Source organism: Triturus cristatus, chromosome 4_1 (assembly GCF_964204655.1).
Source record: "Triturus cristatus chromosome 4_1, aTriCri1.1, whole genome shotgun sequence".
NCBI classification, from domain to species: Eukaryota; Metazoa; Chordata; class Amphibia; order Caudata; family Salamandridae; genus Triturus; species Triturus cristatus.
This window is the reverse complement of record NC_140585.1, coordinates 1,227,027,836-1,227,039,613: the sequence shown is the minus strand read 5'-3', so window position 1 is coordinate 1,227,039,613 and position 11,778 is coordinate 1,227,027,836. Positions and strand designations below refer to the sequence as shown.

General features: G+C 46.0%; 1 protein-coding gene across 1 annotated transcript; it reads left to right on the top strand.

The window, feature by feature from the left end:
- Positions 1-959: 959 nt before the first annotated feature.
- On the top strand, positions 960-11,077 carry LOC146856457 (inhibin beta C chain-like). Its single transcript, XM_085654621.1, has 2 exons — positions 960-2,929; positions 8,418-11,077. The coding sequence occupies exons 1-2, from the start codon at positions 2,503-2,505 to the stop codon at positions 9,152-9,154; spliced, it is 1,164 nt and encodes a 387-aa protein (XP_085510747.1). The 5' UTR covers positions 960-2,502; the 3' UTR covers positions 9,155-11,077.
- Positions 11,078-11,778: the final 701 nt, after the last annotated feature.

Sequence of the window (11,778 nt, the reverse complement as noted above, 5' to 3'; positions counted from 1 at the left end):
AATGATGGTGGAATAGAATAGACGGGAGATATAGTTCGGAGGTAGCGATAGTAGGTTTATTTCTAAAGCTGGGGGAGTGCACAGTTATTTACAGAGGTAGAGTTGTTCAGGCTCTTTCATGGTTGAAAGGGGAAGTGCATCAGAGTGTGCTATTTTTTCTGTGGTGCCCACTGCCCAACGGTAGAGACGCTGAGCAGTGAGCTGCGTAGTGTTGCCTTCCGTTTACGGACATTGTGCAGTCACCGGTTAAGGTTTGCATGGTGTTTGCCTCCATGCCTTCAATAAAACAGAAACAGGCTTCCCTCAAACCCAGGAATAGCTGCATGCCTAATGACAGCAGAGCACTGGGATGCTCTTAAGTAGCAGTTGTCTGCGGTGCTTTAAATAAAAAAAACAGAGTGCTGGGACTATCCAGTATCCACATTACCTGTTTGCTCTTTAAAAGTGCCCATCAGATGCCCTGTCGCAGTGGTGAGAAGAACAAGTGCAGGTACTTACATTACCAAATTAAAGAAGTGCGGGTGGTCAGTACCTGCCCATTCAAAGCACTAGTTTTATGCTACAGGAGGTAAACAGCAGATTAAAAGTGAGCCGCGGGGCGCGTTGGGCGACTGTCGCAGTGTCTGGCCGGGAAAGGTGGACTTTGACCGTTGCAATCCCTGTTGGACACTTGGCTCCGGGTGTGTGTGCGCGTGCCCGTGCACGTGAAAACAATAAATGCAATTTCACCCTGGGAATTTCATCATACCACTTTTTCCGCCACTTATACCGCTGTCCGGCCACCTGCACCTGTTTCCACCGAGGCGGAGGGGGTGGGGGGGGCAGTTTTACCAAGTCCCAGTCTCCGCCCCTCCTCCGTGCAGGAGTGACCTTTTGCAGGCGGGCTCACAAAGAGCGGGAAGAACCGCAGCTCCACCGAGATGGGCTGGGGTGGGGGCGTGGGGGAGGAGACAAGTGCTAGGGACACGACCCAGATGCCGGGTAGAAGTAAAGGGCTCGCTGGCACCGGAGTGCACAGGCAGCGCCCACTGGGCACTATAAAGAGGGCACCTGGGAGAGTCCACAAGAGATATACACACTTTGCCCTGGGCGGTCAGAGGGAATCACCAGAACAACCGAGGTCCAGTCAGATTGGAGACCCCAGCAAAGTATATTTGAAACTCGGGCGACAGCCAAGCGCATCCTGAGAGAATTCTGCGCACTTTATTCAAGAATATTCCGGGACGACGAGGGCTGGTGATGCACCCGGCGCTTCCCGGTTAATTCTCCACACTTAAATCTGACGGCAGCCTGACACATGACGGCTAAAGCCCGGCCTGTGCTTATTTAAGGGCGGCAGGTGCCGGGTGCTCGAGCTGACAGAAGACAGGGAGCCTGGGAGAAGCGGAGCGAGCGCGACGGAGGCAGGACACACAGCATACGTCCCCGGTGAGCGCCCTCACCCTGGCTACTGCCCGTAGGAGCTCTTCAGCCGACTTACAATAACAGTGAACCTGTCAACTGCCGGAAACGACTGATCCTTTCATAGCCATAAGAACGGACTGACTTATTCCAAACGAGAACTCATCCATTTGTTGCCTGCGAGAATTGCTCTATCGATTCTCAATGAGAACTTTCTCTTTTGCATGAATCTCTTTATTTGATACCCTATAAGCATTAATGGACGGACTTTAACAGAAAACATCATTCCATTGCCCTAAGAATTAACTGTTCTTTTCCCAATAAGATCTCTGCAGTGTACTGCCTGTTAGAACTCTTTGTTCTATTCTCATTGAGAGTACTCATCGTCCCATTCCCCATAAAAACTCATTGTTTCATTTCCCACGAAGAACTAATTATTTCATTTCCAACACGAGCTAATTGCTTCAATAACTCATTGTTCCCTTCCCAAGAACACATTGCTCCAAGTAGTCATTGTTCCCTTCCGAAGAAGAACGCATTGCTCCAAGTAGTCATTGTTCCCTTCCAAAGAAGAACGCATTGCTCCCAGAAGTCATTGTTCCTTTCCCAAGAACTCATTGTTCCTTTCCCAAGAACACGTTGCTCCAAGAAGTCATTGTTCCCTTCCCAAGAAGAACGCATTGCTCCAAGAAGTCATTGTTCTGTTCCCAAGAAATCATTGTTCTCTTCCCAAGAAAACGTTGCTCCAAGAAGCCATTGCTCCAAGAAGCCATTGTTCACTTACCAACAAGAACAAATTGCTTCAAGAAGTCATTGTTCCGTTCCCAAGAACTTATTGTGCCATTCCCAAGAAAAAGTAGTTGTTCCATTTCCAAGAACAAGTCTTTGTTCCTTTCCCAAGAATAACTCATTGTCCCATCCCCAAGAAGAAGTTATTGTTCCATTCAAAAGACGAAGTAATTGTTTCATTCCAAAGTATTACATATTCTTACATTCCCAAGAATAATTAATTGTAGTTGAGATCATAATAGCTTATTATTAATCTTTTAAGCAGAACTCCTAGTTTAATTTGACAAAGAAATCAGTGTACATTGGTTGGCCATGGCAATCTGCCGAATTCACCAAGTTACTGAAGAATGGCAGTGCAAGGGGGCGTGGCTTTGCCTGATGCTGCTGGTGACACTGTCCACTGCTCACGTTGCCGCAACAAGAGGAGAGGAGCCAGAGAATTCGGAAGAGGTCGTGGGCATGGAGAAGAAAGCTGGGTGCCCAGCATGTGGGGTGCCCTCAACCATTGCACCTGAGGCAGAGCGACAGATCCTAACAGAGCTAGCCAAGCAGCAGATTCTAAGCAAACTGCACCTGAAGGAGCGACCTAACATCACCCATCCGGTACCACGCTTGGCTGTGGCCAACGCTCTACGAAGGCTGCACCCAGGCAAGCCTAAACTAGATGGGCTTTTGGGCACGTCGACCAGCGATGGACAAGATGAGCAGGGGTACGAAATCATCAGCTTTGCAGAGTCAGGTGAGTTACTTGAATGGATTACTAATTTAAACAGCATTTAATCCTCAAGGGGCAACTATTGTGCCAATTTACCAAGCCATACTACACAGTTAATATAAAGAGTAGAGCCATAATCACTGCTGTGGCAGACCAGCTATATCTTACATACTGGATCTGATAAAGTTATGTTTGCTTTACTTTAGGTTGTGTATTCTTATGCTATGTTATCTCAAATATGTATAGTGTCAACAAACAGCACAGATGTAAAAAATACGCACCCCTATTTATTGATTTTTGGTGGGAGTAAATGGTATGGCCCCATCCTTTAGCTTGCCCATTTGGAAGCATTTCTGGTCCCTAAAGATGTGTCTAGCAACCCGTTTCAGACTGATTTTAAGGAGCATGTGACAGGAAGGGTCTGAATCTCAGATAGGGGTGGGCATAACTGGCATAATTCTCTCTAGCATAATTACCACAAAATGACCCATAATTATGCGTAATTGTGTGAAAAGTGTAATCCAGCATTTGCCCTATTTTCTTAGATAGAAATGCACCTTCATGTCCAACATGGTCTAGAGGATGCATTTTGTGCTAAGAAAACAGCGGTAAATGCTACAGGACACTAACAGCAGTAGCCAGCAACGGCTTACTCTCCCGTAGTTCATTGTTCCCGTGCTCCTGCGGTAGGATTTTTGCCCCAAATTACTCTTAATTACTCAAGCTGGAGTAATAGTATAATTTCAGTAATTTCACATCACATGAGTAATGTGTAATTACTGAAATTCCTCCAATTACTCTGGCGTAATTAAAATTTTGCCCAGGATTCTTCTCAGGCAGATTAATTATTCACAACACTACTCTGCTTAATGGGAAAATTAGCAAAAATGCGACCTCTTTTCAGGAAGACATGGGGTGCCAGTTATGGCACAACATTTAAGGGCCTGGGGTAAGGGGTACTTCATTTGTAAAAAACGTAAGTGCTAGAGCCCTCGTCAGGAGGCCACTGCTGCATGCTCTTACCCATTGCCCCTGTCAGTGCTGCCAATGACAGTACCAACACAACTACTGACCATCACACTGCTACAAGTGTGACAATTCTGACTATTCAAGGCCCCCAAAGCTATAAGAATGCCTTGGGAGGCAGGGTTAGTCATTTAAACATATATTGAAATAATACCCAACAGTTGTGTTCTTCTCTAAATTACACGAACATCGCCACCATGTGGCAGCCTGTAATAAGTGCCGGTGCGGAGAATTATGTGCCGGTACCGAGGACCAGAAACCACTGGCTCAAATTAACCACTGGGGTCAGATCAGTACAGTGCCAAATTTAAACAGAGGAGTCTTGCGTTCTAACTATGCTTTCCACTGGACCACAATGAGCGAACCCCAAATCAATGCTTCTCCCTCTGGCTCGATTCCATTACCGGGTAACAGTGGGAGAACTTAGGCCTTCTGGTTCCGCTGCCAGTAGTTCAGCAATGGAACTCGCGAAGAACGTCTGACGTGCTTGACTCAGTCCCAACCCTATCGACATTTCAGTTAAAATTTAACTATAATAAGCATGCCAGACTGCGAGTTACACAAACCACTGTGTGATTTGTAAGAATCGGTTTAGAATGCATCATACTGAACTCAGACCCTGCTTGAATAATAGATTTTTCTAGTACCCGACTTAAAAGTACTGGTTTTATTGACCCCCAAATGGATGAAAATATGAAACAGCGTTATGAAAGTTTTGACCCGCAGGTCTCTGTGGAAGTTATCTTCATAGCTACCGATTTGTTTCCTAGCAATGCTACAATATGCAATTGCTGAGTTGTGGTCTCACTGCAAATGTGGCTGTTTAGGCAGAACAGGTGGTCCAAAGCCACACTCAGAATGGCCCCCGCCTTCTCGCGAGGGCCATGTCCCATCTCTCATTAGTTATTTGTACAGTTTAGAAGCCTCACATTTGAACCCATTGCTAGGGAAGAGGGTGACAAAACACCCTTTATCCTGTGGTGCTAGTTCATTGCACCAACCTGCCTGTCTGCACATTAGAGGCAAAGTTTATAACCAGGGAAAAAAGCATACCCTTCAGTAATGGTCCCTTAAAATATTAGGCAGCAAGGGCAGTTATATCTTATTTTTCAACAGAGTTATGGTCTTATGAGTGAGTTAGTGGCCTTATTGCAGAAGCAGAAAACGTGCCTAGAACTGTTTTTAAAATTGTAACTTCTTTCCTGAATCCCTCAGCTGGTAAACAATACAACCCGTCATCACAGCAGTTCTTCAACAACTTGTCTACCTTTTTTCATGAAAAGGTCAACAATATTTACTCTAAGTTTAAAGACACTAAGAACCCTGACTCATCTAAGTCAGCTCTAGTACCAAATTCTCATTGCAGTGACCCTCAGTATTTTGGAGGAGATATCTCTAACTGATTCAGAAATGATCATTCACAAAGGTAGATTTAGTTCTCAGTTGGATGTCTGTCCTCACATTTTGTTGTGAGCCATCGACTCCCTAAACCTACAGATTAACTATCTGTTTAAGTTGTCCCTGGACTGTGGCTGTGTGCCCACTAGCTGGAAAAAAGCACTGTTGTTACCACTTAAAAAAAAAAGCTAATCTTGATCATCTAAATCAGGGTAACTATAGATCTATCTCCTTACTCCCTGATTTAGGGAAAATGTTAGAGTCCATGGTCAACTGCCAGATCGCTAAGTTTATCATAAACAACAATTTCTTACATCCATTGGAATCAGGCTTTTGTACCAGTTTCAGAACCGAATCAGCCCTTTCAGAAGCAATGGATTTCATTAAAACAAGGCTTGATCTTGGAAAAAAATCGATAAATCTATAGTAATACTACTCGACTTGTCTGCCTCTTTTGATACGGTGTCTCATGACATATTATTGCAGCAGTTGGAAAAGGCTAGTATAATCGGCAATGTCTGGAACTGGATAACATCCTTCCTTTCTGGCAGAAAACAAGCAGTCTACTTACCTCCCTACACCTCTGAATATAGGGAAGTGACTTGTGACATTCCTCAAGGATCGGCCATCAGCCCAACTCTATTTAACATCCGTATGGCTCCCCCTTGAATCCATTGTACAATACGGGGGCTTTAAAGTTGTGTCTTACGCAGATGACACTCAGCTGATGTGTGAATTGAAGCATCTGGATGACTCAATTACATCCAACTTCCAGGGCCGCCTTTTGGCAGTAGCTGAGTGGATGCACAAGAGCTGCCTCTGCCTCATCTTGGATAAATATGAGATACTGGTATTTGGTACCCCTTATCCTACTGACCTAAGCAGAATATGGTCTACTGAGCTACGAAAACCTCCTGCCCCGACAGATGTTGCAAAAAATCTGAGGATAAAAATAGACACAGACCTTTCATACAAAACCTAGGTCAAGTCTACAGCCAGAGTAGGTTTACCTTTACTGACGTCTTTGATTAAAGACTTTTAAATTCCTACCAGAAGGCACTCAGAAGGACATTATCCATGCCCTAATTACATCATGATTGGACTACGCCAATATCCTTCTCCCTGGGACACCACAGGATTTGATCAACAGTTTACAGTGGGTACAGAATGTGGCTGCTCGATTGGTACTGAACATTATTATAAAACTCGATTCAACAAGGTTTGAAAGCTCTACATTTGCTATTGATCAGCCAAAGAATACAATTCAAAGCCCTTATGATCACTTACAGAGTTTTACATCTCCTGGGCCAAGCTTATATCTTGGATAAGATAAAAAGTATTGAACCCCTAGAGCACTTTGCTCTGCTAGTCAAAATCTCTTGTGCATTCTTAGGGTGCATAGAAAAAGAGCTGGTGGTACACCCTTCTCTTTTCTAGCTCCCAGCCTGTGGAATTCTCTTCCAGAACATCTTCGGTGTACTTCCCCCGAGTCTGCTTTCAAGGCTCTCCTGAAGATACACCTCTTCAAAGAAATATAACCCATGCTCTCTGTTCCTTTAGAGACCCTGCTACTCGGTAGGAGACTCGGGTCCTTCAAATCAAATCAGATTTGTAAAGCACGGCTAATCACACATGAGGAAATCCAGGTGCTGAGGATTGTACTGTGGAGGCTTATTTGAACAGCCAGTTCAGCACATCAGCGAGGGTGAGGTCCAGAGGTGAAGAGGGAGGTCATTCCAGGCCCTGGCTGCGCGGTAGGAGACGGAGCAACCTCCGCTGTGGCTTCGAAGTATGCGAGGGGTGTGAGGAAGGTGAAGGGAGTTGGAGTGCCGAGGTCTGGAGGGTTAGTGGAAGTTCAGGCGGTGGTTGATGTATGCCGGTCCTTGGTTGTGCAGGACTTTGTAGGTGTGGATCAAAATCTTCAGTGACATATCTTCTGATTGGGGAGCCAGTGGTTCTTGCTTCACTTCATCAGCCTACCGCCTGTACGCTCTGGTTGGAGCAGCTGTTGTACTTTATAAACATGCCTCATTCATTCATTTATATAGGCCACGCCGTGGAATGAATTGCTACTAGGCTTTGGGAATATTTAAGGTCTTGATCAGGTGAAAGGTGCTAAATGGAGAGCACTGAAGAGCTAGTGCCACAGTTTCACTCATACCAGTGCTAGCTTTTCACACTTGGCCATTCGTGCCAGTTTCTCACACTGCCTGACAGCTCAAGGTTCCCAAACTGCTTGCCAGTGCCAGATTCTCATTCACACTGCTGCCAATGAAAACTTCACACTTCCCCCAGTAACAGCCTTTCACACACCCACCAATGTCACCTTCTTATGCGGCCTGCCAGTGCCAGCTCCGCATTCAAATTGTCCGCCAGTGCAAGATACCCACACTGAAAACCGGAGTAAACTTCTCACACTGATTGTCAGTGCCAGCTCGTAAGTCACCATTGACAGACTCATAACTTGCCTATCAGCTGCAAATTCTCACACTGCCTGTCAGCTGCTGCTCGCCTTTCACACTACCACCAATTAACACTTCTCACACTGCCTCCCCCAGCTTCAGCCTCTCACATGCACACCAGTGCCAGCGTCTCACACTTAACAGTGCCAGCCCCCAAATCCCGATGCCCACCTGGGCAAACTACCCATGCTGACAACCGGGGCCAGCTTCTCTTTTTGCCCACTGGTGCCAGTTCCACAGCCACACTGCCATCTATGCAAGCATCTTACACTGCTCACCACGGCCAGCTTCTCATGCTGTCCAAAAGAGGCTGCTCCTCAGTTGAGCTGCGCACCTCTGTTGGCTTCCAAGGTTCACCACCCACCACTCCCAGTTACACAGTTACACTGTTTACCAGTTCTAGCTCCACATACTGTCCACGAGTGCCAGCTTTTCAAACTACCCACCAGTGGGCATTAAGTCTACTTTCGTTCAGTAAAATGCACCTCAGAAGCCATGCTCCTTAAGTCATTGTGTTCTCCACAAACAAGGGTAGCCATTTTGTATCTGGTATTCTGGGTGATATTGCTTATGAAAAACTTACACCAAACTGTGATAATAATTGTTCCTTGTTTCCCCTTTTGCAGACTTCTCAAATGTTGCCAACACGAAAATGAACTTCCAGTTCAACCGTGACCGAACACAAGATGTGCACATCCTCCATTCACACCTCTGGCTTTACTTCAAGTCGCAGCGAGGTGGCCCTTTCAACCTTACTGCCCAGGTGTATCTGAGCCGCCCAAGCCAACAGCGAAGTCTGGTGTCCAAAAGGCAGCTGGATGTGGCATGGGGTAGCTGGCACACTTTCCCCCTTACACCTACCCTTCAGGCCTTCTTTGATCAGGAGGAAAGGACTTTGCAGCTGGAGCTGGAGTGTGAGGGGAGACAGTGCCCAGGGCTGAATGCCAGCGAAGCTCACCAACCATTTCTGGTGGCCCAGGCCAGGGTGAGGGACGCAGAACATCACGTGGCAAAGCGAAGCCTCACCTGTGACAAGAACTCAAAGTTGTGCTGCCGCAAAGACTACTATGTGGACTTCAAAGACATTGGCTGGAATGACTGGATCATTAAACCGGAGGGCTACCAGATCAACTACTGCATGGGTCTCTGCCCTATGCACCTTGCCGGCGCTCCTGGCATGGCAGCCTCCTTCCACACCACCGTCCTCAACCTCATCAAAGCCAACAACATTAACACTTCCACCAGCTCATGCTGCGTACCCACCAAGCATAGGCCACTATCCATGCTGTACTATGACAAGAACCACAACATTGTCAAGATGGATATTCCCAACATGATTGTGGAGGCATGTGGGTGCAGCTGAAGGTGTCCACTTGATCCTTGATAACTTGAGCCTTTTGCAGCAGAGCGAGAAGATGGTTGGCCTCGCTTTATTGGCAGACAGGTCAAAAGAGACAAGGAAATATTGAAATGGTCTATGTTACCACAGAAAATCTGTATTTGAAGAAGGCTCTGAGACACTCGAACGTGTTTGTCTGCTTAAGTGTCTCCTGGCCTTCTGCTCCTGGCGGTAGACATTTTATGACATGCCACTGTTGGAAATGTGGGCCTGCTGTTTGGGGAGGCACTGCAGAGGGTACAGATGCTCTTTTGGGGTCTTAGATCAGGCGTGCCTCTCCTCTACTGACATCCAATGCAAATGATCAGCGAGAAACGTGCCAAAGGGCTGCTGGGATTGAGTGTTATCCAAAGACACTGTATGTTACTGAATGGGCGAGAGGGGATGAAGGTTGGCAAGTGAAGGCCTTGAGCCCCTGAAGTAGCTAATGCCAAAGACGCCTTATATGAGGAATGGGCTGTCAGAGGGGAACACTGACAAACTTGTGTCTGGGTTTAGGAGTATAGTTTAAGCCAGCTCTGCCTCAGAATAGAGATGGTACCAAAAGACTTTGGAAGGACAGTGTGATTAGAGCTCCCACGCTAGAGGAAACTCTAGGCACCTAGTGACAAGTTGCCACCTTCCTGAGCCATGTTTACTGAGCAACCGAAAAGAAAGAGAGTATGGGAGTAAAACTCATGCACATGAAGCACTTTACGACTAAGGATTTGTAATTGAGGATCTTGTATCACAAGGAAGATACATGTGACCATATTGAAAGAATAGGGTACGTGTCAATGACATTGCTTGGAGGCAAACAAGCTATGGGTAACTATAGTTCCATGTAACTAGACGGAGTAGAAGCCAATGAAGGCAGGGAACTATAGACTGTAGGCAAATACAGGTTGTTGAAGAACGATAGCATATTAACCCGTGTCTGTGGCTGTAGAATGATAGAGTATGTTCCATTGGAGGATCTTGCGTTCTGTTCAAGTAAAGACCATAGAGGAAGGACTAATGGTGGTCCATAGAGAATGAAAGATTGCAAATGGCCACTAAATATGTTTGTATAAAGATACTTCAGTGGCCAGTTGAAGTCCCTGTAGACTAACAGAGCAACAGTAATGAAAGCTCTTAGACAACCATCGAATATCACCTAATCAAGACCTTAAGGGAGTGATAAGAGTGCTGTTGACCAAAGAAGGTCCCTGGAAGAAGGAAGGAGTACTATCCAAGTACTCTTCCAGAATTGAAGCAACTGTGAAGCGACACATTCCCCATAGGGTTACCTACTCAACCCCTTTGCATCCCGTGGGATCACACTAAACAAAGTCACCGACCATGCCAGGAGCAGCAAAGGGATCATGTTTGCTGAGAGTTACAAAGGCACGCTCTAAAAAGGGAGGCCACATTAAGGGTTCTAGAAAGGTTTGTTTTGCACTTCAAGAACTGTATTAACCAGAGCTCGATCTCTAAAGAGTGAGGTCTGGAACATGAATGATAAAATGATCTCTAAACATATAATCGCTGGCTTATATGGTTTAGCTAAGCACCCTGTACAATGATATGCACTTTTTAATTGCGGCAAACTTGTTCACAGAACCAAAAGAAAAGTATCATGGGACATGGTGGGTCCTGGGAGGAAATGGCAGACTGGGCAGGAAACGGAATGAGAATAATATTAATATTTATTGACCAAAACAAAACATAGCCAACCCAGAGTTTGCTCAGGCATACAATGATGTATGTTAAACATTGGGTCCAAATGGCCAAACCTTACGGTCCAGTTGCTGTTGCTGCACTGGAAACGCTTTTGTACTTGGTTTTGAAAGCATAAACTTGTATGTAATGTTATTTTATATTTTATTATGTTGAGATATGGAATAAACTCATTATTTTATGAAGAAATAGTGTAAACAAGAAGTCATCTTCTTGAAGCATAGACTCTCCTAAGTGTTAAAGATGAGAGGTGTTGCTATCCGCAGATGAGTTATGCAGAATGGACCGGCTTGGACAATGCCAGGATATTGAATATGCAATATGTTTTAACTGGTATGCACAGAGGTGCCAAAGAAAAAGAATGAGCGTGCAGGGAGCGTTTCTGCGGCACTGCTTCATGGCCACGAGGTGAACAGAGACCAGCATTCCCCTTCCCTACCCATTAGGCCAGAGGAGCATCACCCCCCTGCTGTCAGTGCAGCAAAAGTTAAAAATAAAATGGTAATTAAATTAATGACCTTTTTTTTCACTGCTCCCAGCCCGAGTACTGTTTGGGGGCGGGGCTGCTGCTGACTGGCAGCAGGGGAGTGGTACTCACTCGAGTTTACACTGCGCATGTCTCTTTGGCCGGCTGTCTTGCAGTCTAACAACGGCCAGTCTAAACCTCTCCACCTAGCTGTCTTAAGACAGCTGAGTGGAGGGCAGGCACAGGCCCCCTGTGCCTGCTGGAGTGGCGAGGCAGCCTGCTCCAGCCAATCCTGGTCCTGCTCTCATGCTGCTCATCTGCAACATGAAAGCCGTGTCTGGATTTGGAGAGGGAAGTTGGCTGAGGCTCGAGGAGGATTAGCACTGACTGCAATCAAGACCAAAAAGGTAAGTTTGTATTTCAT